Source organism: Podarcis pityusensis (assembly GCF_964106645.2).
Source record: "Podarcis pityusensis genome assembly, chromosome: 13".
Classification (NCBI taxonomy): domain Eukaryota; kingdom Metazoa; phylum Chordata; class Lepidosauria; order Squamata; family Lacertidae; genus Podarcis; species Podarcis pityusensis.
This window is the reverse complement of record NC_138038.1, coordinates 21,458,998-21,485,221: the sequence shown is the minus strand read 5'-3', so window position 1 is coordinate 21,485,221 and position 26,224 is coordinate 21,458,998. Positions and strand designations below refer to the sequence as shown.

The following is a 26,224-nucleotide window of genomic DNA, read 5'->3' as shown; positions in this document are numbered from 1 at the left end:
ACTGTGTAAAAAACAACAACATCCTAGTACTCAGTCTCCATTGATTCTAGAAGAAAATGTTTGTATTCATATTTTGTGTTTTGTTCTGTTTTTGTCTTGTGCACCACATTTACTTAAATAAGTAAACAGAGGTACAGTTGTCACTGAGCTAGGACTGTCAACATGTTAAACTGGATGGCACAGTGGCAGGCATGTTTCTTCCCACATAGCCATCTCATTCACATGCAAAGTAGTGGTGGTGTCTTAATTTAAGAGTACAAGGTTTCCAAGGGAGAGGGGGTACTGTCAGAACACACACACGTGCATTCGTTCTTCTCAGATGCTTCAGATAGTTTCCCCTTGCGATGTGATGTTGCTGAAATTCATGATTACTTATTTCAATATACAAATTTGTCCAGCTTGTAATGTTCCGCTGCATTACAAATTGAGCATCATTTCACTGAGATGTCTTTCTCCAACTCTACACATGGGTTGTCAGAGTTCAGCAGACCGGGTGCCCAGAGCCAGCTGCTCTGTAGAAGAGGCATGTACACAAGTCCTTTAATACCATTTACTCTTGATTTTGTTCTCATTGACTGTTGTGAACTACAAAAAATAGCCATGCCATAGCTAGAGTTACAGGGAGTGGTTTTAGGACAGATGAGACCAAAGTAGCACACAGCACCAACAGCATGTGCTGCATTAGGAGCTGAGTGAGATCTCCAGGAAAACAGGTGAGCTTCACCCTCCCACTGCTCACTGAGAAAACTTCTAGATAACACTTCCAAAGAAAGTCACCGGGAATCTGACTGTAACTACTTTTTCTAAATTCCCAGCTCACTTACGGCATTAAGAGCTGGGAAGGGGGGGAAGTCGTTGAAGAAACTGACAATGGGGAGGTGAAGCATGGGACAGAGCAGGCTGAGCACTTCCCCAGGGGTGGCCCATCCTGCTTTGCCACCTAAAGTGAAACAGGATGGTGCTCCCCACCCCTGCCTCACTTACCAGGGTTGTGTAGCAGCAGTGGTTTCTGTAGAGATCTTGTGGCACTCTCACAACATCTTGCCAGAAGCTGCAGCCATGTAACCCCTGCAGTGGCAGGTGCGGTGCCTGCAGGGGCACTGCCTCATGGACTTTTGCCGCCTGAGGCAACTGCTTCAGCCCACCTCATAGGTGGGCCAGCCCTGCACCTCCCCCTCCAATATGCACTTTTTAATGTTAAAGTAAAACACTTGAACCCCACTGCTATATATATGAACAGGCTAGACACGTGAATTATGACCCTGTCACACCTTAACTTTGTTCTATGGCTTCCTGTTTAATGTACACACATTAGCAAACCCAGGCTTCTTGAACTGGCTGGAACGACCCCATGGCTCCCTTTTCTACCAGTCCAAGAATGTGTCTTATTTGTGTAAATGGTAGTCAGAGAAGGAAGGTCACTGCTGAGTCTGAACCTCAGTGCTGACTATCTAGCTCATGTCATTTACAGATTCTACAAGACTCCTAAGCCCCATTAGAATGGATTCTTCCAAAACTTCTGGAAAACATGATGGAGAGGGAAACTAAGAATTTGTTGCACTCCTGCAACTCTAGTGAACTCTCTTGTGTTTCTCCCACCCCTAATCCCTGCACACATTAGCCTCTCATTGCAGCAGCATTCAGTGCTGTGAGAAATACTACAAACCTAATAGTAACAGCAGAAAAAATAAGGGAAACCTTACTAAGTTGGGAAAAATTCATGGTTAAGGCCACAAATGAAGTGTGCTTAAAGTTGCCACATCAACATTTTAAAAATAAGGTATGTGATGATGAAGAAAGACTCTCCCAAGAATATATTAAAAAAAATTAAAAAAATTGTCCAGTAGCACCTTAGAGAACAACTAAGTTTGTTCTTGGTATAAGCTTTCGTGTACATGCACACTTCTTCAGATTTCGTGAATGCACATGAAAGCTTATACCAATAATAAACTTAGTTGGTCTCTAAGGTGCTACTGGACTTTTTATTTATTTATATATATATTTTGACTGCATCAGACCAACACACCTACCTACCTGAATCTCTCCCAAGAATGTCAGAGACAAAGCAAAATCAGATCCACCCACTTCCAACTGCAGATGCATAAGCCCTGATATTTTAGGCCAAAACCCTCTCCATTGACACTAGAAAAGAGAGCTCCTGCCCTCAGTTTCTTCTTCATTTTATTCATTACGCTTGAGCTGCTCTACAGGCTCAAGTCTAAAATCTTTCAAGACCTCATATGAGACCAATCTAAATGCTTCGAAGTAACAAAGTTTCTTAACAGGAAACTTTTGCTTCCTGTCAGCAAGGTAAATAGATTACCATCATAAGATCACTACCACAAAACTTAGGCATACACACTAACCCATTTTAAACACAAAAATGTAGAATCGTTCACGCTCATCCTCAACATGTTGCTTTCAATCTAGATTGATTCTAGATCCTGCTGTCCACAAGAGTGGGGGCAAGTCTGTGATTTTGTTTAATAACTGTCCCCTTGGTTAGGTTATCCATGCCCTTTCCTCCCCTCACATGCCCCAAGTGAATGATGAGCAAAGTGGTGGTCACTATCTTGGTACAGGTCTAATTGCAACGCCATTGGTCAGATGTATTCACATCTCCCATTGCCGAGACTGCCTACACCTGTTTTTATTTGTTTCAAATGGACACATTTATTTTCTGAATGAAAACAGTTTCTCAAGAAGCACTTTTCAGGGACAGAAAATATGGAATAGGTTTAGATTGTCTGTGGACTATATGGGGTGGGGTGGGGGACACACAAGTACTCCATCTCCACTGATCCCAGAATAAAATGTGTGTACGCAGCCATATCCCAGCTTTTAAGAAAATGTAGCTTTAAAAAGACCTTTATAAAAAATGTGAGAGATGGGAGCTGTATCAAGAAGGCTCTATGATACTGAAAGCAGGCCCTCTGAGCTAGAGCTTAAGGTACTGGCCAGATTATATGCAAACACTCATTTATGTAACCTAGTCCCAAGCTGTTCAGGTTTTAAAAGTTAACAACCAGCACTTTGAGTTGTGCCCAGGATTGTATTCTAAACAGTATTGGTTAAAAAATCAGGATAGCATATTATGATCACCTGGCCGGCCCTCACCACAGCTGAGAGCGGGATTCTGTACCAGCTGGAAGATTCATAACAATTAAGCTCATAGACCAGGGGTAGGCAACCTAAGGTCCGTGGGCCGGATGCAGCCCAATCGCCTTCTCAATATGGCCCGCAGACGGTCCAGGAATCAGTGTGTTTTTACATGAGTAGAATGTGTGTTTTTATTTCAAATGCATCTCTGGGTTATTTGTGGGGCATAGGAATTCGTTATTTTTTTTTTTCCAAAATACAGTCTGGCCCACCACATGGTCTGAGGGACGGTGGACCAGCCCATGGCTGAAAAAGGTTGCTGACCCCTGTCATAGACTGTCACTTCTCTTTCAGCCTAACCTACCTCACACGGATGTTGTGAGATAAAACGTGATAAACTCTTCTATGCTGCCCTAAACTTCTTGGAAGAAGAGCAGGATACAAACGTGAGAAATCAACATAAATCTGTTTTGGATTTTCACCCTGTAGGCTTGGATGCAGAACGTGCTAACGTTTAGAACCATTTGCATTTTGAAAGGGCAGCAAAAGGGATGAGGCACAGCAAAGTCACTGAGAAGGAAAAAAGAGAGAAGAGGAAAGGCAGATCAATTGGCACAATCCATCAAGCCACAAGAAGTCTAAATAATCCAGGATATCAACCAGGCTGATATATAGCTGATTTCAACGAGAGAAACCCTTAACAAGGCAGCTGTTCCGATGGCTGCTGAATCACAAACTGTCTCAGCATACGCTGGATTGAGGCACGAGGGCTCAACTCCATTCATCACAGACCTGCCCTAATGACCGAGCTTATTAGTAAACATTCCATGGGCCTGACAATCCACAGCTGTGCATGGAGCAGGCTTCAGAGAGGCAGCTTCTGAATGTAAAAATAAAAAATAAAATAAATCTGAGTGTTGCCTTTCTGGCATTTATTTCAGTACTACTGAATATTGCCATAGCATCACTTTTGAAATACAATACAAGTGCTCCTCCTTATGAAATAATTACTGTGACCCAGAATGCAATCTGCATGCTGAAACAGGTTTCTTCAGGCTGGTAGACTATACCATGCATCAGTCCAAATAACCAATCCATATAAATAAACAGCCAGTTCCCATCAAACTCCAACATCACACCAACAAATGGAACTCAAGGTAGAGTAAGGAGTGCAGCTATGTATATGTTGGTTCAAGTCTCTGTGGTTTCCCATAGCGCCACTGGGCAAAGAAAATGGGATGCAATCTAGGAGATGGCTGAGGTGTGGCAAAAAGATACCTTCATCTCAGGGGCAGATACAGCTTCCACCCTACGGTCCCCACCTGCATCTCTGTACTTTCTTCCATGATTCCCTCTAACAGCAAATTCTAGCAGCTGTTTCTAGGAGAAAGAGTTAAAAGAGTTGGTGACCCCTGTCATAGACTGTCACTTCTCTTTCAGCCTAACCTACCTCACACCTTGAGAAAGAAGAGGGCAGTGCCAGCATGCTCAGCAGAATCCTGGGGCTTGCAGAACTACAAATATACTTAAAAAATCAAATGGGTAACCTCAAACAAACAAATGAAACGCTGAGGAAAGAGGCTATTCAGTTGCCATGGAAAGTTGAGAGTCAGTTGGTAAAGAAAAATGAAAATTTTGGGTGGGGAGTAGTGATGGTTTTGGTTTCTTTCAGTTTCTAAATCCAGTTCCCCACATTTCCACATCCGTTTGCATTTTTTTCCTTAAAAAGTCCTCATGAAAATTCATCAGCATTTTTGTGTGAATTTACCCTAATATATACATGTTTGTATGCCATTTTCACTCATGTATATTTTTCTACACATGATTTGGAGAACTGTTTTTCAAAATTCAGAACGATGTGAAGTTGGAAGCATGTGTGTGTTGTGGTTCTTGTATTGTTTTGGAAAGTGCAAATTAGGTAGGTTCACTTTTAAATGTGAAATAAAAAATTTCTTCCCCATCCCATGGGGAAAAGTGGAAAACACTGCTTGGAGGAAATGGCTGACTGGAACTCTGAACAGAAATACTCCTGTAAAGTGAAAGGATACACTTAAACATTTGATTGGAGGCCTTACATGTATAAGTGAACAGGCTACCATTCATTTATAGGAGGAAAAATAAAGTACTGCACTAGGAGACAAAGTTGTGCTGGGAGCAAAACCTACTTGCCATTCTGAAAGAGGTCCCAAGAGGAAAGATACAATCTTTCCCTGTGCAATAGGGCACACAGAAACAAATGGCATCGTCCTACGCAGGCATCTATGTAACATACAGGCCCTCTCTCGACACACAATTATCACCTGTCATAAAGATAAGTACTTCAATAGGAAAGGATAAAAAACCACAAGCCCTTCATTCCCTGTCCTGCTGAGGATGCCAACACCTCAGACATGTAGACAATGGTCAGGCATCCTTTGCAAAACACTTCAGAGCAGCTACAATGCAACATACAGCCCCTCACTTAGCAAAAGTTCCCATTCCCCCCACCTGGCCCCCTGCCCTCAGCCATGCACCTTCAGGTCTATAACCCATCGGATTAGCTGAAGGCTGCCTGATTGCTGCAGTTTCAATGGCTTGTTGAGACCATCGATTGCCGGTCATGTCACCAGGAGAAAAGGATTAATAACGGATTGCTCAGGTTGGCTCAATACTGCTGATAGCGCCTGACAAAACACCGTTAGTAGCACTCCCGCCGGGACACTCTCTATGTAGGGGAGCCACAAGGAACATCATTCATGGTTTTGCAGAACAATGATTAACTCCAGATCTTCGCGCCAGGGGTGGGGGGATGAGGGGAGTCTCAACAAATAGTTACTATTATTTCCAAATAAATTCTGCTCCTTCTGTTCAGTTCATTGCTGTTTCAGGCAGAGGCCTTTAGAGAAAGAGAGAGAAAGATACCTGCTAGGGAGAAGATGCATTTTCTTTCAGGCCCCTTGATACTGTATAATCTGTCCCACAGGAAACATAGCTCTCAAACCCTTCTGAAATCTTGTTTAAAGAAAGCCATCAATTTGGTAAATTGGTTCAAGTTGGGTGTGTAGGAGGAGGAACCCAGAATCTGGGGAAAGCAACACAGAGATGGCAATCAGAAGGCTGGTGCTGACAGGCCTGGGTTTCCAAGCCTATGGCTGATCCTTTCCTCTCAGTATAATTTTTGTAAACTTTCCATGCCATCATAATTCAGCAAAAGACTAAGGTAGGCCTTGGAGTTGATAGCTAGATCTTAAAATGGTGTTCTCTGTATGCAATTCATTGCCACTCACCATTGGGCAAAGTTAATGTGCAACCCCTGACATGAACTAATATGTTTTTACATATCATCCTCTTTTTTCTGCTTGTGCTAATTGTGACTCACCATCACTAGTAAATCTGTTGCTGTGTGGAAAAGTGAGCTATGTTGCCCCATCGCTTCTTAAAGGGGTTTTAGACAGCAGGGATAGGAAAGCCCTCTGCTTGAGAGACCACCACTGCCAGCCACGGCACAAATCCTATAACAGAACTCCTTGGGCTGATGTAGACTAAGTTACTTATAATTAGTTCCCACTGAAATAAAAGAGACTTGAGTCATTACTAGCTTGCTTCATTGATTTCAGTGGAATTAAATACAACTAACTTCCATACAGTGCAGTCCTGTGCATGTTTGCTCACTCAGAAGATCCATTGAGTTCAGCAGGCCTTGCTCCCCAATGTAGAACTAGCATTGGAAACAACTTCTCAAGTTTTAAGCACCACCAATTTGAATGTTTCCCTAATTGTTACCGCAATGGGGTGGCTTTATTTTTCTTCATCACACACACTGTTTTGGAGCACGGACATTTATGTTTATATCCAGTGCTTTTTTTCTTTAAAAAATGTTTACGGGTACTCACATTTTCCTACTCATATTGAAATTGTTGTTTAGTCATCTTACTTGTGTTCGACTCTCCATGACCCCATGAACCAGAGCATGCCTTGGAAACTCTCACTTTCTTCTCAAAGCTTCTTTTTTATGTCCATGGAGTTTTCTTGGCAAAATACTGGAGTGATTTGCCAGTTCCTTCTCCAGGTGGATCACATTTAGTCTAAACTCTCGGCTATGACCTGACTATCTTGGGTGGCCTTGCACGGCATAGCTCATAGCTTCTTGGAGTTATTGAAGCCCCTTCGCCACGACAAGGCAGTGATCCATGAAGGGGCATATTGAAATACTGCCTCTCAATGAGGCCAAACTTCGATTCACAAAATGTTTAGGGGTATGCGTCCCCGTGTCCCCCCAGAAAAAAGCACTGTTTATATCTGCTTATGTGCTATTTTTTGAAAACAACCAAAACGAGACAGCAAAAGCACCAGCACTCACTGCAGCCTTGGACTGGAGACAGATGCAACAAATGTGGTATGACAAACACATCACTGTAGTCAGTGCTATCTTTCTAGAAAAGGAGGTGCCAAAACTCATCATGAACACCTCCCTTGTTCTCTTAGAATGGTGCCCACCTGAGAGGTGCTGGACCTCACTTGAGAGGTGCCCGAACTGAGTTCCAGCTGGAAAAAAAGCCCTGACTATAGTTCATGAAAGCCTACATTAACTGTTAGTCCAATGACAACAGCAGGACAAAACAAGTATGTATTTTGCAGGTGGGAAACGTGGACCCACCTGATGGACTCCAACTTCCACCAGCCCCAGCCAGCTAATGGTTATGGATTATGGCTATCCAAAGGGCCACATACTCCCCATCTCTGTTGCACAATGGGAAATGATGCCTTTATTATACCACCTTCAACTCTTTAAAAAAACCATTATTGCCTCCAACCTGGGAGATGAATGAAGTTCAACCAAGAAGCAAGAATAACAAGGCACTTAAGACGACACATTTACAAAAGCCAAGTGTCCCACAAAAATATCACAAGACTAAGCATCACATATTTAAATGGTGGCACACCAATTTCAGAATTAACTGGAATTACATAGAATTGCCATTGAAAAATCTATTTTTCCTGACATCAGTTGATTCAACATCCCATGATTCTCTGTTGTCAACTAATGTTTCATGATGGAAAAAAAATAAGAAATTTCAATCAACAAAAATTTGATGCACCTTTTGGCTGGTAGTATCTGTTCTGAGAATTGAAGGGGTGTGGTGGCCAGCCACTGCTTGCAGTACATACACTTACGCTTTGCCACCATTACGCATGTTTTCTAATCTTTAAAAATATGTATTTTGGAAATTCTTCAAAACTTGTTTGGCTAGGCAACGAAAAGAATGTGTACCCATACCACAAGAAGAAATGCCTCTCTTAAACCATTCTCAACTCAACCATTGTCTTGTCTCCAGCCTTAGGAGAGGCAAATCCATCCCCACCCCTTCCTATCTGTCCGTTAGCTCCTAAATTTCTGCACAACAAGCGCCTTTCTGCCCTACAGTAATCGCAGCCTTTCGAGCGCGAAAGGTGAACGTTCCGCATCCCCATACTCTGGACACAATTACATTTACACATAACACCCCCCCTTTTCCTGTCATGATCTTTCTGCCTGACATCTCATCTGTCAGCGGCCCATCGCCGGCCATGGATCCAGTGACCTCCCCCTGAATAAAAAGAGGAAGGGACAGGGCAGTAAATCCCATCCCCAGAGCGCATCAGCACGGCAGTAAATTGGAATCCTCTCCGTGCCCCCTTTATTATCACACTCACAGCATGAAGTTATGAGCCTCCACACAGCTCCTGCTATAAAAATGTGATGGATGGGAGGGAAACCTTGGGGAGTTAATCTATTCTCCCATTAAATTTTACTTTAATTGGTCTTTGAGTCAATCAGAAGCTCACTAGACAGTGAATTAAGGAAAGGGGGGAAAGAAGAATGAAATGGGTAGGACGACGAAAAAAGGGGTGTCTTTTAGCAAGTCAGATGATAAGGATATCAGTAGCTGTAGCTGAACCCAATACTTTCCACCTTGAGTAGTAGCAGTATCTTTAGAGACTCGTGCAGCTGCCTTTCCCAAGCCTGATACCCAAGATCCGTTTAATAAGCAGAGATGTGAGGGATGGAATTGGAGGCCTGAGACTAATGAGCTGTGCTCGTCACTAGCAAGGAGAACCACAAAATCACATTTCTGAATAAGTGAAGCTGCCATATACTAAGTCATACCATTTCCCCACCTAGCACACCCTATACAAACAGGCAGCAGGTTTCAGACAGGAATATGTCCCAGCCCTACCTAGTGATGTCAGGGATTGCATCTGCAAAGCACATGCTGCATCACTGAGCTACAACCCTTGCTCACATATAGAAACATAGGACCCTGCCTTAAACAGAGTCAAATCACTGGTCTATCTAACTCAGGATCGTCTACACTGCTAGCAGTGGCTCTCCAGGCTCTAAGACAGGGCTCACCCCCAGCCCCTACCTGAAGACGCCAAGGATTGAAGTTAGGACCCTCTGCATGGAATGCATGTGCTCTTCCAGTGAGCTGTGGCCCATCCCCATGAGTCACGCAAGGACTATTGTAGCCACTGTAACATTAAGACAGGGAAGGATAACCAAAGTACTCTACGGTTTTCTTTCTCAAAGCATGACATGGACCTCCGCAAAGGAAGTAAGAGGAATTTCTGCTATGGGAGACTTAACCACCTATAGTGCTTGCGACAAAAAGGAAGAGCACAAGAGCTGAAACCACAGTGGAAGACCCCCTGTCCCCACTCCACTATAGGGTGTGTGTGTGTGTGTGTGTGTGTGTGCGCGTGTGGCAGAGAGAGAAAGAGGGGGGGCTGGTTGCAATGTAATAATGCACTTAGCACATGCTCAGGGGCAGTCTCTTATGATGTCAAACAAACCAAGGGTGAACACTAGCATCTAAAACTGGCTCTTTGAGAAAGCTGTAACAAAACTCTGGGCTCCAATCAAGCCCTCTTCTCTACCCCTCTCCCTACCTTTGTATGTGTATTCCCCCCCCCCCCCAACTAAGCAAAGCTTTCCATTGCTCCTCCCCAAGTGCATGGCTGCTGCTTTGGGATGGTTCTGTGCAGTCCACACCACATTGTGCCACACACACTGATGGGATGGAGCCCCCATATAACTTAACAACTTGCATACTTCTGTGTTAACTAAATTACACCACAAGTGAACAATTTACTGCCATCCGCACTGAACGGTTACAAAAGTTTATAACGGTTATAAAAGTTTTAGAAATAAACAAACTATCTAACAACATCTGCAGGTCTGTGCTTTAAAACTTGATGTCTGAGCGCTTTTTCTTGGGTCCCACCACTTTCCCCAGGAAAACCCGCTCTTTACTGCTGAATTGGAACAAATGGCAATTTGGGTTTTCCATGGATTGCCATTTGCTCCTATTCAGTGGTAAAGAGCAGGTTTATGGGGTGCAGGGGGTGCAGTTTCAATTTTAAAAAAATGTTTTGAGGGATAAAGCTGTATTTTATACCACCTGCATCCCCAATTTGTCTCTTTACTTACAGGTTTTGATTCATTTGTGGTCCCAGGAACAGCTCTTATTGGAATACCTACAGAGAGTGAGGCCTGGTCTACAACTGCAGTAGAATGAGGTGGTACAGTGAACCATACTGCTTCAGACTGCCTGACAGCAGTGCCATTTGTGAAAGCTCCTACATTAAAAAAAATAAGATTAAAAAAACTCCTAGCTGTAAAAAACTAGCCATCAGGGCTAAGGTTCTAGTTTTATCTATTCCCTCCTATGCTGGCTTTCTACTTGCAGAAAGTACTTTTTGTTTTGTTTTACCCAGATAAGTATCGAAAAATATAATACACACACATACACACCCTGCAGTTTTACCTTCCACTGTACCATTTCAGGTGTTCTACCACTTCAGTCTTTTGAATATATAGACCAAGCCTGAAGCACCAAAGGCCACCAGCACAAGGGAATCCTGGTCACTGAGAAGAATGACATCTCTGCTCTAGTTTAAAATTATATTATTTATGTGCTTGCCTGAGTACTGAAAAGGGTCAGCAGGCATGCTTTGAAGAAAAAGAAAATGGCAGAATAACAATTAAGAACTGGGTGAGAGGGACTTGCAATTGGCAGTACTATTATTGATACTATCCAACAGACACTTATTATACAGACAAAACCATGAGTCCTTTGAAAATTGCATGCAATAGTTGCACTACCTAGGACAAAAAACCTCGCTGTTTCCCAACAACTGCACTTAGTGGTTCAAGTGCTGGGAAACTGTAATTTACCAATAAGTGGTAATGTTCTCAGGAATTACATTTTTAAAGCAAGTGGATCACTGTACATTCTGCCTGGGTAAAGCAAAAATAATCGCCAAAGTTTGGAAGATGGTAGAGATAACTAAACTGAGTACATTTACCTTAGAGATGGGAAGCAGAAAGCAGGAAATTTTCAATTGAATTGGGCCCCCTTTCATCAATTTTATGCATAGATGCAGGCTGCATTTTGACAGATTCTAGAGTTTTATATTACTTAAATAGATTCTGTGTTGTTCAGTGACAATGGAATGGTTTGCAACTTAAATGCATTACATGGCATCCTTGTAAATGAAGTCACAGAAGTTTATTAGCCTGCAAAATGAACACTGGCTTGCTTTTTGGGGGAGAATGGCAGAGGAGGGACAGACAGCCTCCTGCTTTCCCTCCTAGCAGCCCACTTAGTTTCTACAGCAGTCTGCTTGCTCATAAGAACTTAAGAAGTGTCTGCTGGATCAGGCCAATGGCCCATGTACAGTGGTACCTCTGGTTACGTACTTAATTCGTTCCGGAGGTCCGTTCTTAACCTGAAACTGCTCTTAACCTGAAGCACCACTTTAGCTAATGGGGCCTCCTGCTGCTGCTGCTGCGCCGCCGGGGCGTGATTTCTGTTCTCAACCTGAAGCAAAGTTCTTAACCCGAGGCAATATTTCTGGGTTAGCGGAGTCTGTAACCTGAAGCGTCTGTAACCTGAAGCGTATGTAACCCGAGGTACCACTGTAGTCCAGAAGCCCTGTTCTCACAGTGGCCAATCAGATGCCCATGGAAAGTCTGCAAACAGGACCTGAGCACAATAGTACTCTCCCCTTCCATGGTTTGCAGCAACTGGCATTCAGAAACATTACTGCTGCCAACCATGGAATTCTTCCTATTGGAACCAGATGTGTGCTTCAAATACATGGTTCTGCCTCGTTCTGTAAATATTTGTAATAGTAGTATATTTTGCATTGTTAATTACCATGATTAATTTGCATTCAGAAAAAGGACAGTAAGTAGGGAATACATATAGCTACTTCGGTCATGACTTGCTTCTGATACGGATAGCACTTATGCCACTTGTAATATATTGTGTGTGAACTGTGGGTGTCACATAAGAAATTATATTTCTTTCACTATCTGTACATGCATTGGGAAGAAATACTATGAAGTAGACATAGATGTAGTTCTTACATGATGTACACATCATCTGCACATGAAATACAGAAGTGCTGCCAGTGCAGCAGGAAGTTTATCATCACTGGAGCCATTCTAATAACATATTCTTGAAAGTACTCTGTAGGCAACAGCCCACAAAAAATTCCCAAATAGCTTCCCACATTTGGTGTATACCTGCATTCACATTAGTGCAATCATGGAGGAAACATGGGGAAATGGCCATTAAAGCAAGTACCAGGCTACAAATGCCAGGAATATTTCCAGGCTACAAACTTCTATATGATTTTAACTTTCATGCCTTTCCACAAAGAATCTTGGAAGTGCAGTTGGTGAGGATGCTGAGAATTCTTACAGTGTATAGTAACACTACGGATTTTGCTGCCACAAGATGTGGCAATGATCACCAACCTTGATGGCTTTAAAATGGAAATAGATAGATTCATGGAGGATAAGAGAGCCAATGCTTAACTATTTGTCACGGTGGTTGTATGCCATCTCCAGGATCAGAGATAAAGGTAAAGGTAAAGGGACCCCTGACCATTAGGTCCAGTCATGACTGACTCTGGGGTTGCGGCGCTCGTCTCGCTTTATTGGCCGAGGGAGCCAGCGTACAGCTTCCAGGTCATGTGGCCAGCATGACTAAGCCGCTTCTGGCGAACCAGAGCAGCGTTTACCTTCCCGCCAGAGAGGTACCTATTTATCTATTTGCACTTTGACGTGCTTTCGAATTGCTAGGTTGGCAGGAGCTGGGACCGAGCAGCGGGAGCTCACCCTGTCGCGGGGATTCAAACCGCCGACCTTCTGATCAACAAGTCCTAGGCTCTGTGGTTTAACCCACAGCGCCACCCGCGTCCCTGGGAGGATCAGAGGTAGCATACTTTTAAATACCTGTTATTGGGGAAGCAGAGCAAGAGATGGTTATTATGCTCATGCCTTGCTTGTGGGCCTCCGGAAGGCGGCTACAATGGAAAACAGGTCTCTTTTTATGTTCTCTGTTAAATATGCCTTGCCCCTCTCACAGAACTATTGTTCCCAGGATTCCCTGGGAGAGGAAGTGTTGGCCAAAATTGTTTAGGTTTGTGGTACAGATCTGCAAAAGCCAACAAAAACACAAGTGATACTACAAGTCCCACTTCAGCGGTTCACACATTTTAGCTTTGCTTAGTAGCCTAGCCAACCATTATTTGTGGTCCCTGCTGAGACCTCCCCTCACTAAAGCTCTGATACATGTAAGGAACTCAGGGATGGTAGAAACAGCATGAAGGAGTCACATTGCTTTTTTTCCTTCTCCAAAGCCCAGTGCAAAGTGTGACAAGGCCACTCTGCTCTCCCCAGGTCCTCTGTGTGCACTAAACAAATGGGAGGGAATGGAGGCTTATCCATTCTCACTTTCCACTGGACTTGTAGCTGGTGGAAGCAATCCAACTTTTTCTTCCTGCTTCTCCTAAGGCCAGTGTAAAGTGAGAGTGTTTTGCTTCCAGCAGAAATATCGCATCCTCCTTAAGAGTTCCTAGCAATTCATGAAAAACTCAGTGTGCTGGGAATTTTCTAGGTCAAGGATCATTGCCAGAAAGGATGGCTAATTCACCAATAGCCGTCCATTGACTGAATTTATCGACTCTTGGTTCATTTCTGCACAGTATTACCACATGCCTATATTGAGTGTGATAACCCGGATAAACCTCCAAACTCCATTTAAACCTGGAAAGTGAATTTAAGCAGCTGGGGGCAACTGTTATTATACAAAGCCAGGTAGCTTCTTGAAATCTGCACATATGTACATTGCATAAAGAGATTTGATACACTTCAACATTTGAAGCTAAAGCATTAAGATCTAGATAGTAGAATAATATGCATTGCACACCTTGAATGAAGAGTATGTGCAGATATAACAAATGAGTTAATCTCTGCATTTATTTGGATGCACACCCACAGCGTGTTAGGTAAGAGGCAAATCTGGTGCAAAGCTGGAAAGCGTTTCAACCTCAACGTAAGCCATTTAAGAATTAAAGCTGACTATATTCCTGCAAAGAATTTGTAGAGCTTGTAATACCTCACATTTTTTAATTTTATGGGCTCTGATGTTAGTTGTCATGTCAGTTGTCAGGGCCCATTTACAGACTCCCAGAAAAAACTTCCTTTCTTCTTGGTGGCTTAAAGGAGCGAGTGGGATATAAAAACCAAACATCGTAGCAAAATAGATATATCTATATACCCCACAGTAGAAAGAAAGTGAAAGCAGAGCATAATGGGAGGTGAATAAGAACAGCCAGTGCCTCCATTCCAGGGTTGACAGCTAGAGTTTATGCCCCAGAATATATGATAATAAGGTTTTATGGGAGTGAGCCCCAGGGATCGACGGTGTCTCCGTAAACATCAGACTTCGGGGAAAAGGCAGACTTTGAGCAATGGACTCAGTTCATAGCTCTTGATAAAAAAAGATATAAAAATGTAGGCCTGGAGAGACAAAAACCTCTGTCTGCTATAAGGGGCATTTAGCCCTAATCTAGCCCTGGCAGTTGTGTAACCATGCAAATGTAATGAAGGAAAGGGAGACCCTTACTTCTGCAGGGGACAGCTTTACTCTTTCAAACAGAATATTTCTAAATTTCAAAGATGCTTGCTCTCATGCTGGGGTAGGAATCACACTGTGTTCAGTAAAAAGTAATGCTGCAGGCCATTTTCACCTGGCCTGGGGGGCAGGGCCCAGACTCACCTTGAACAGCTAAAAGAGGCTCCTGGGAGGCCAGGGGGACATTGCTGGAACAACTCTTAGGTTGGGGCAACTGGCTAACACGCTTTAAAATGTTTTAAAAGGTTCTAATTTTGGTCCCTCTGTTTCGTTTCATCGGGTTGGTGTTAGTTAAATATTTAGTTGGGGTTGGCGGTTATTTTAATTTGGGTGTAACTGAAAACTGTTTATTACTGCTATTGTTTGTTGGTTGGTTGGTTGGTTGTATAGGATATTTTGGGTTTTCTAAATGTTTGATGTTTTGTTGTGTTTTTATATATGTTGTAAGCCACCCAAAGTGGCTGGGGAAACCCAGCCAGTTGGGTGGGATATAAATTATTATTATTATTATTATTATTATTATTATTATTATTTCTTTAGAAACAAAAACATTATTTTGGAATAGTGGGGCATTACTGGGGGTGGGATAGGAAGCCCAGTACAACCTTTTTCGTTTTTTGAAAGGAATACCATTTCCTACTCTATTAAACTTTTTAAAAGTTGGATAACTATCCTGAGAGCAAAATTATTGGCAGCTGGGTTGGGGGAAGGAAATGCATTACTGAAGGAAGGAAAGCAGCTTTGTGAGGCAGGAATTTGCAGGGTGTGCGGGAAGAGAAAAGGTTTCTCCAAATTTATTCCCCTAGCTATTCCACCCATGAAGTTTTAAACATTCAAACTGCATTTGAAAACCTATAGGGTCTGCCTGGATAGCTCAGTTGGTTAGAGCGTGGTGCTGATAATACCAAGGTTGCAAGTTTGACTCTCATATGGGACAGCTGCATATTCTTGCATTGCAGGGGGTTGGACTTGATGATCCTCAGGGTCTCTTCCAACTCTATGATTCTAAAAGCTACCCAGTGGTGCTTTTTGGAGCTGGGAGGCAGCAGGCAGCTGCTTCTTAATCTAAAATTCTTCCCCTCTGAACCCTTTTTTACAGAAAGGTGTTGCAGAACTGTTACACACATTAATAGGTAATGTATGAGTTCCATGCATGTCACAACCATTAACTGATAAGTACTTTGTAACAGTCATGTGTGCATTCCTTCTGTGAGGAATCAACTTGAAAATAACTTGTGTTATAAGAATTTTAAGGTCTTATATATATAACATAGATGTTCATAAATGTACCAAGCAAACACATACAAATATGTAAACCACATGTCTGAAACCCACAGAAAAGTCCTGAAACCATTTTCTCTCTCCCAAAATGACCTCAAATATTTCTCTGAAAGGTTGAAGGAAATGGGAAATCTCCCCATTGTCTCTTTCACAAATCCTGTCTTAAGGGCACATTTAAGATATGAATAGGGTGTGAGCCTGTGACCTGGATTCAGGAATTGAGTAGTTATCATAACAAGAGTGGTCAGGATACCCAAGTAATCCAATCAGGTAACCTGGCAGACAGGAAGAAACAACACACCCTTGGGTCTTGGGTACCCCATAAGGGAAAAGAAGCATTTTTTTTTTCTTATAACACTTGCAATGTCACTTTACAGAGCTCTCTCCGAGACAATATATATATATATATATATATATATATATATATATATATATATATATATTGGCTGCTTACCTGCCGGCTGTGGGGAGGTGGCAGTTGCGGAGCAGGGCAGGCGGCAGGGTATCCATCCAGCTTTGGCTGGGGGAGGACGTCGCTTCCTTCTCTGCTGGCCACACTGACTGCTGGGGCTCATCCACAGTTTCAGCCAATAATGGGCAAACTTTGGGGTGCAAGTTTGGGAGTGAACCACACTTCTTCCTTCTGCTGCTCCCTGGCTATAAAAGCCAACTGCACCCAATATTTGGCTGCTGCTTCTGCGCCAAACAGGAGCCATTCCTCCATGGAGAAGGGGCAGTGGGGAAAAGACGCAAAGAATGGCAGCCGGGAACCACAAGGATGTCCTCTGGTTCCTCACCCCTGGAGCTGGAGCCTGATCCCTGGAGGCATGTCCTTTGGAGGAAGCAGGATATAGTATGGGCTCTCATGTGAATGGGTTCTCACTGTCAGCGGATTCCCCAATTATTGCATTGTCACACCATGCTGCTGTGCAAATGCGCATGGAAATGTGAGGCATCTTGCCAGGAGGATTGTCCATGAAGTCCATGTCCATGAAATTGGCCGTAGACCCCAAGTCTATCATCTTCTTCTTTGGTGATCACTCGTAGCTGAGTAAGATTGTCTTCCATGAACACAGTCTTAACAGTGAGCCCATAAGTGACTGTGGAGGCCAATTCTAGATTCACATGTCCTTCTACAGTGGGGATATAGGTTTCCAGGTGGGAGTTGATCATGGTGAGGGTTTGCCAAACATGCTTCCTCTTAGCTTGTTTCTCCCTTTTGTCCTGAGTTTGAGTGTCTTCAAAAGTCCATGACACTGTTCGTAAAGGCTGTTCTCCAATTGGAGCACTCGCAGGCCAGCATTTCCTGATTGTGTATACTACATTTCTTTTAGATTTGCCTTGAGAGGGTCTTTAAACCTCTTTTGTTGACCACCAGCATTACATTTTTAAGTTGCTTGGGAAGACGATAATCAGGCATAGCCCAGATCTGTAGAGCTGCTTTCCAGGTAATTGGAGAGGGTGGTGCGAGGCATCTGGGCATTAGCAATGCCCATGGCCCTCCTAAATAGGGGAAATTCTGTTCCTGGGCAGCTGGCAGAGCCCCTCTTCACTGGGCATGCGACTGCCACATTCCCCAGCCTCCACAGGAGACTCACAGTCCCTCTCTGCATCTCTGTTCCTTTTTAGCCACCATCAAACGAGGGCTATGGCAACTGTCATACTGATCCTAAGCTGAATAGCTGCCCAGCGCAGCTTCAGGTCCCCCACCAAGTGCCCCCTTCTAGAACCCACTGCTCTCAACACTCTCAACTGCCTCCCCCGCAACATTCAAACTCGCTTTCCAAGTCTCCTCCAATCTTCAAGCTCTGCCAGAATTCTGGAATCCAACTTGGTAAGGCTGGCTGCCCTGCTGTGGAGGACAAGTCCCTCTTGCAAGGACTCTGCTGTACTCTTTCTTAAAGCTGCAACAGTCTCCGCCATGTCTCAGTTTTCCAAAGGTGAGAGCCTGGAACCCCATGGGCTCTTGCCACCACTCGGCAGAGAGAGGGGAGGCAGCCAACTTTTGGAGCAATATTTTATACATCCTGCTCTGTCAAGTCATCCTATTGGAAGCACATAAGCTTCCCGTTCCTGCTTCCTATGAAACTGGGAAAGTGAACTGTAGGTTCTCCTCCCTGTTCTAAAAAGCAGGTGTCTTCCCCCAAAAGATTCTGGGAATTGTAGTTTCTTAGGGGTTCTGGGAATTGTAGGCCTGTGAGAGGAAAGCTACGATGCCTAGGATCATTTGGGCAACGTCATGTGCGTTAAATGCTCATTGGATGCACTTTACAGCATAGGATTCAGCTGCCTGACAACCCAGCAGCCTGGCCCGCTTGCCAGCTGATGTCACAAAGTGCCGCTTTGCAAGCAAGCCTTATAGTGCCCTGCAAGAGGGATGCCTGTCAAAGGATGGTGAGATACTTGCCATGATAATGAGAAGGAACTCTGAAGGTAGGAGGAGCTCCAAGGTCCAGAGGAGATGAGTGGCATATAATTTAAAAAAAAATATTGTTGTTGTTGTTGTTGTTGTTGTTGTTGTTGTTGTCGTCGTCGTCGTCGTCACTCGTCACTGGTGCATGTGGCTTGGCTCCCTGGCTTGACTTGTCCACAGATTGGCAGGTCCTCAGCTGTGGTCCCCAGATTATATTTTTTGTTTTGAATATCTGGTTGAGCACAAGGTTGAATCGTATGGCCTTTCCATGCCTCTGTTCTCTTAAACTCTAAGGCTGTGTGCACATCACACCTTGAAATCACAGGCTCATTCCATTAAAATGGCAACCTATAGACTCATTGTTCCTAAACATGTTGTAGATCATTTTAAGGAAAAATTTCCAAAGTTTCAGGATCTTGTCATTGTGTGGGGTGGGTTTTAACAGGAAGGAGAGTATATGTTAATTGAAATATATCCCTCCAGTTACCCACAAATGTAAGATGAACAGAGTTTCAAAATCCCCTCCTTGATAGCAAAACTTAAAGCTTAGGAGCAGCTGCCGGGACCAGATGGTCCTAAAGGATTTACAATGGCTCCCAGTACATTTGCGAGCACCATTCAAAGTGTGGGTCTTGTATACCTGAAGTAGGGTTGTCACTTGGTTCTTAAAAAACAGAGTTTTAAAATCCCATCTTTGACAGAAAACCTAAAAGGATAGGAATTAGGCTGCAGAACCTTGTTTGGAGCAAGTCCAACTATGAAGTCAGCTGCCCACTTCAGATGAGAAGTTTAAAAATAAGCCTTCCTTACTTTATTCTCATGCATTGGTTCATAGCAACAGTAGCAATAAAAACTATGCAGGTAAAATACTGGTATTCATTTGCAAGGGACACCCCTAAACCCTAGAGATTAATAAATGGTAGGATTTTGATGATTTGGAGTATTGAAGGGAAGATTGGAAGTCAGGGGGAAAGTACAGCCTCAGATTTCCTTCCAAGCCAGGGCCTCACCTCGAATAGAGACAGAAATGTGCCAAAAGGGGTTGATGGCCCATTGGAGAGCCTGGGAGAGATGCCTGGGACTCCAGGGCTGCTCTAATGTGGGGGACAAGCCCCTCTTGGCAGGACCATGCTGTCAGATGCGGACTCCCTCCACGCAGACGGAAAGAGCCAATAGGGGAACAAAGTGTATTTCTTAGAGCTGCGGCAGTCTCTGCCATGTCTCCATTCTCCCAAGGAATACGGACCCTGCCTGGACCCCCCTGGCACCTTGCAGAGTGTGGGGGTGGCACCCAGCTTTTGTAACAAAACTGACATTTACATAACCAACATGCGGAAGAGGCATGTTTGAATCCAATACGGGTCCAAGGAAGAGAGAGGGTAACACCAAATACAATATGCTCCTTTCGCTCCAGCAGAGCAGGGAAAAGGACATCACACAGAGCCATTTCTGCCAATTGCCTTTCTAAGGTCCAAGCCCCTGCCTGTCAGCAATGAAGCTCTGCGGACTTAGCCCCTTTTCATGCTGCAGGAGCCTCAAATGGATCGTGTGTACACAGCTTTGGTTTTAAGGAAAAGGCGTCTAGCAAGCTTCAGCTTGCATTGGGCAGGAGCATAGTGAGATTTATTTTGTGGGGGTCTTTTTGCACCATCGCTGTGTGTGACCCTTGAGAAAGAGGTTCCTGTCCCAATAGGCTTACAATCTTTAATTTGACACAGGGAGGGAACAGGGAAGGCATTTCCCTTCTCAGCTTCTAATTTTATGTCTCTATTATGATTCCCCTTTATCATTTTTTTCTTAAACTAAAATGCCTAACCTCATAAGCCTTTCCTTCAATGGAAAAAAACCACCACCTCAAATATTTGTATCTGTTTTTTTCTTATGAGTAAGCTAAACTGTTCCTCCTGCTTTCCACCTGCCTAGGCATAGGATTTACAATTATAAAGGTAGAAACCTATGGGAAGAAACTATATTGGGTAGATTTGGCAAGCTAATACTTTCTGGCAAAAAAAAGGCCCTCAGTGATGGACATCAAAATCAAAAACTGAATTTTAAAATAAAAAAAGTCGTATCTGCAATGAATTTTTACCAAAATTTGAATGTGTGTGATATTCACCTCAGCTCTAAGCAGGGCCTTGATTCTGTACACATAGGAGCAGGTTGACAAATATACAGCGTTACCAACTCAATACCTAGAAACCATTTTTGGTAGGTGGTACAACAGACAAGCAAAACTCTGTGTGGGGAAAATAAACTGCATACTACAGCAATGCAGTAGCACATACGTACCTCATTGTGATCCCCTTGCACTATCAGTACACTTAAATGGATACTAGACCCTGTTTATCCAAGACTATATTACCATGTGGGTACAGCTTGCTACTACTATTGATCACCTCTCTGGATCAGAGCCAAGGTTTCTGAAATTCTTTGTGCACCTGTGCAACATTTGTTCCTGCTCCTTGCTCTCATTTCTCACATTGTGTAGAATAATCTTCCTGATTCTCCTTCAATAATTGCTGGAGGACCAAGAAACATTTGGTTCTCAAAATAATGGGAGACCAGGACCTACAGCAGAACAAAACTGCAGTTAACTGGAAGATTTGGGAAAGGGACACCCTTCAGAGCCCTTGAGGTGACCTGTTTATTGAGCATTTATCCTGATTTGTTTGCACAAAGCTTACGTGGAGGTTATATTACATTCAATCTTTATTGAGCCTTCATTCTGATTAGTTTTTTGTGAGGTTGTTATATGACAATGAGCACTCCTCCTGCATTCATTCTGATTTGCTTGTGGGGTATTTATATGGCTCCCCGTCAGTCATTTGTTCATACCACACTTTTCAATGCATTTTCACATCATTTTCTAAACCATAAAAAGTTTGGTTATTTTTTAAAAAATGGATTTACTGTGCTAGGTTGACAGCGCACTTTAATTCATTTCAAGCGCACAAACCTAAAGTATGTGCTTGAATTCCCCCTGCAAAACAGAAACAATCTGGAAACACCCTTTAAGGATTTTCTTACTTCAGGGACCAAGATGTTTTAAGATGTATGACATTGTACCTCCACCAGTAGATGGTGCTATAGGCTTTTCTTACTACCCAGCAATAAGAACATAAGAACAACCTTTATGGGTCAATTCCAAGAAGCCAATATATATATTTTTTAAATGGCTAAACTTCCAGATGCTGTAAAGGCAATGTATAGGAACCTCAAAGTGGGAGTTTTATCTCCTTAACTTATATGGTACATTTTTTTATTTATTTACTACATTTGTATCTTGCCTTTCCTTCAAGAAGCTAAAGATAGAGATGATTCTCCATCTTCCACTTTGACCACACAACAACCCTGTGAGGTAGGTTAGCCCGAGAGATAATCAACCAGCCCAAGGTCACCTACTGGGTTTCATGACCAAGTGGTGATTTGAAGGGTTCACAATATAATCACTGTGCCACATTGGCTGCAAAGTTAAGGTGCAGAGAGACTGACATACCCAAGGGCATCCCCTGAGCTTCATTGCCGAGCAAGTTTTGAAGTACAGTGGTACCTCAGGTTACGTACGCTTCAGGTTACATACGCTTCAGGTTACAGACTCCGCTAATCCCGAAATAGTGCTTCAGGTTAAGAACTTTGCTTCAGGATGAGAACAGAAATCATGCTCTGGCAACGCGGCGGCAGCAGGAGGCCCCATTAGCTAAAGTGTGCTTCAGGTTAAGAACAGTTTCAGGTTAAGAACAGACCTCCCGAACGAATTAAGTACTTAACCCGAGGTACCACTGTATAGAGTTACACACATCACCCAAACACAGCATTCCAGTACACTAGACTGGGTCTCTGGCAAGAAGGCAACATCCTCTTCTTTGAACAAGATATGTATATAACAGAGTTTCTTTCAGCATTCCTTTGCTTTCTTTATTTTAAATTACATAGTTAAGCATTTTGATTACTTGGAAACTAAGGGAGGGAGGAGATGCCATCTGGATTTTCTGCTTCAGGCACCAAAAAGTGTTGGTCCAGTCATATATACATGTGTACACAGGGGATGTTCGTGTAGCAACATCCCGGACCCCGCATTTTCAAACACAGGTGTGCAAGCAGTTATTGTAGTGGCCACACCCACCTGAACTTGGGTGACGACACCATACAGCATTGAAAAAAGCGGCCTCAACCAACAGTTCCTTTCCATCATCAACAATAGGCATCCGCCTCAGCTCAGTGAGCACACCATGCTTCCTAAACAGGAAGTAGCATCTAATTGTGACCCCGAGATGAACTTCAGCTGTTTCTTCAGGCAAAGGGAGTGATGGGTCCCAGGAGAGCAAGACCTTCTGTACATACACATGGGTGGCTAGGTGGGGGGGGGGTGAGAAAGAGAGAGGAGGAGTGCAATTATGAAAATTAGCTCTCTTAAACACCAGGCCCTAGGCTCATGAGCTGGCAGCTTGGGGAGGTTGTCCAAAGCAAACGACTAAATGGGCTACAAAATAGCTTGTTGTGCTGCAGAAGTTGCATACATTTGGGACACAGCTGACAAAAGGGATGTATAGAGAGGAGGGAGCAGCGGCTTCTGTGGCATTCTACAGAGCTGAAGCTAGCGGCCGCTTCACACCTTCATGCATGCAGAGCAAATTGCGCTAATTATGTGTGATGAATTCAAAGGCGCCCATTTCCCTGCTTATACAGGCTGGGAAGCCATAAGCAGCCCTGGCTCCCCAATATATGAACAAGAAGTAAAAGAGGCAGCACACTTTTATGAGTTATATGGGATTCCATGGCGTGTGCGCAATTGTGACGTTTGTGTAAAGAAACATTATTTTACGTGAAGCAGCCCTGACAGGTAGGCTATCCAAAGCAACCTAGATGGTGTCAGCTTCTTTCTGATACCTTCTTTCTTAAAAACAACAACAACACTCCCTTAACAAAATGTTTTAGGATATGGCCTATTGATTAAAGGAAGTAACTGAAATGATGAATGGGTATTTCCCCCCATTGAGAATAGATGACTTACAACTTCCGAGCACACACCTGACCTGAATTCCTTAGAATTTTCCTAAGAAGTTATACACCTAGGTGAGATCTGGTAAGTAGTGGGTTTGCTTCAAGCTGGAATGAATGCTGGGAGATGGGTTTACAGGGAAAAGTGTGGGTGGGTAAAGTTTCCCTATAGCAGTGGTGGTGGGTGCTCTAGTTAAGGGGGAGGGAACGGCAATCTCTTCTTAAGAAGGGAATCTGTTGTGTGGGGGCTACATATTGCACAATAAGCACAGCAAGGCTACCACTTGTTCCGGAATATTAAAAGTTCTTATTTTCATTTTTCTTCTCAGAACGTTCTTCTCACAAGTGCCAATCCCACAGCATTTTTATACTATACATAATACACACAGTCCAGAGAATACCACTGTGTGCTAGCGGCTCTCATAGAATTGTAGAGTTGGAAGAGACCCCAAAGGTCATCTAGTCCAACCCCCTGCAATGCATGAAAATGTCATGAAAAACTGTGCCTGATACACAAGCTTGCAGTGCGTAAAGGGTCCCACTGGTATGGTATACAATGCATTCCCACACAATGTTGCTACCACTAATTCTCTAGGTCAGGGTTCCTATGTTTTAAAATTACTCAACAGGGTTACTTTTAAACCTTTTTTTACTTGTTTGCTGCACAGCTACTTCTTAACTCAACAATATTAACAAGGAGATACTTCTCAACTTAATACTCAATACTTAATACTCAACCTGTATTTATTTTTTACTCCACCAAGTTAAGTGCTCCAATATCAAAATTAAGATGGATTAGCCCTGACTAGCAAAAATATTACTAAACTAAGACACAAATGCATTGCAACTGGGAAAACCAATACAGCATCAAAGCAGATAATATATTCTGCTTTAATTATCCCCCTTCCTTCAAGGTTAGTTTGGGTTCAGTCAAAAAACCCTGTGACTAGAGCCAAAACTCTATTTAGTACAAATAAAGAATACTATGGAACATGTGCAAAGAGCCTTTCCCTCACTACTTAGTAAACAAGCCTAGCCTACAAATTCCAAGGATTATAACAGGCTTTAGCAAAAAAGCTTCAATTTTCTCATTTTAGAATTTAAGCAGTACCAGAACTTCTCTTATGAATAGTAATAATAAAAAACACTACTTGTTAAGCATTGATTTGAGGCAATAGTACTTGGTTTTCTTCCTGCAGCTTTGAATGCATGATTTTGCTTCCTGATTATTCTTTCTGATATCCTCATGTTTCTTTATTTTTGAAAGAAATAAGTCCCACGTTTATGTTTTTTGAAAAGATGGCAGGGCTTGAACAGTGTGCTGGAGTTAAGTGTGTGCACCTGACATGTGGAAAAGAACTCCCCCTCCCCTCGGTCTGTTTAGCTCCTTTAAACTGAATTAACTGTATTAAGTACCTTTGGAAAAAAATATCACCTGATCCATGGATATTGTTGATCGGTGATGGGAGAAGAAACGTTCTGAGGGGTGTAATTCTACTGGAGGAGAATGGACTTCCATGGAACATGGGCCTAAAACTGCAGCTTAGCAGGACTTTAAATCTTGAATCGTAGGATTTACAGCCTCCATTCTCCTCCTTTACTGCAAATACAATCCGGCAGTAACGGTCTAACACGGGAACACCATCACCGCCTGGCTGATAGCTCACATAAAGGCAATGTCAGCCGAAAACTATGAGTTTATAAAAGGGGAACAAACCTTCGACAGTGACAAGAACATGAAACCCATTAACAATTTAAACACTCACCATTTTTTATATCTCCCCCTTCTCCCACCTTGAAGCTATTACAGGTCTGATCGAAGGCTCAGCCTGCTGAGTTTACCACTCCACAAGAAAGCCTGTGTGCATGATTTCCCTTTTCTTGAGACTATTAGCGGAGAAGCGATGCCACTGAGAGCCAACTGAAGCCACCCATCTGAGCCACATGCTCAACCACACCAACTGCCAGCTGCACTGAGGGCATGAAGACACAGGAGGGGGGTGAGGACAGGTGCCGGGGTCTATCCAATCAAAAAGTCACTCTTTTTCACCTGCAATCCCTTTTCTCTATTCCCAGATGCTTAGACTCTTAAAATCATTCCATTTCTGGAGGTCAGAGGTGAGTACTGTGATCCTATGTAGCCAAAACAGTATCATCCATGCACAAGGGGAAGGATCAGCAAACTTGGGGAAACCCAAGGTTTGCAGAAGTACAACAAATCTTGCAGGGGGTAGCCCAGTAAGAATGGAGTGTGATCAATGGCCTGAGGATGCTGATTGACTTGAGTGGGGAGCTCAAAACCAGAAAGAATGAAACTGGGTATCATGTGCATGCTTGGCTGGCTGAAACAGTGAACAGGAGCACTCTGCACACTAACATTTAGTTGCAAGACCCAACTGTATTATAAAATGATGACTGCTGTCAATAATATTCAGTAGAAACGTATGGGCACTCTGCACATGTTCAGAGCAGCCTCTCTCAT

At 43.2% G+C, this 26,224-nt stretch overlaps 2 protein-coding genes across 11 annotated transcripts in view; one reads left to right on the top strand and one right to left on the bottom strand.

Moving 5' to 3' along the window:
- The window catches only part of LOC308462111 (uncharacterized protein), a gene marked incomplete at its 5' end in the record, with an annotated part of 33,705 nt that extends 29,716 nt beyond the window's left edge, over window positions 1-3,989 (top strand). For both annotated transcript variants that reach the window (XR_013978992.1, XM_080979517.1), the window contains one exon: window positions 3,589-3,989. The remainder of the gene's footprint in view (window positions 1-3,588) is intronic.
- Window positions 1-26,224, bottom strand: part of SKAP1 (src kinase associated phosphoprotein 1) — a 312,733-nt gene that overhangs the window by 121,878 nt on the left and 164,631 nt on the right. The window contains exon 1 of one of the 9 annotated variants that reach the window (XM_080979454.1): window positions 16,786-17,013. The exons of the other annotated variants lie outside the window; for them this stretch is intronic. Within the exon in view, the coding sequence (XP_080835580.1) occupies window positions 16,786-16,906 (121 nt within the window). The 5' untranslated portion in view covers window positions 16,907-17,013. Of the gene's footprint in view, window positions 1-16,785; window positions 17,014-26,224 lie in introns of those variants that run through there. 9 annotated transcript variants of the gene reach the window in all.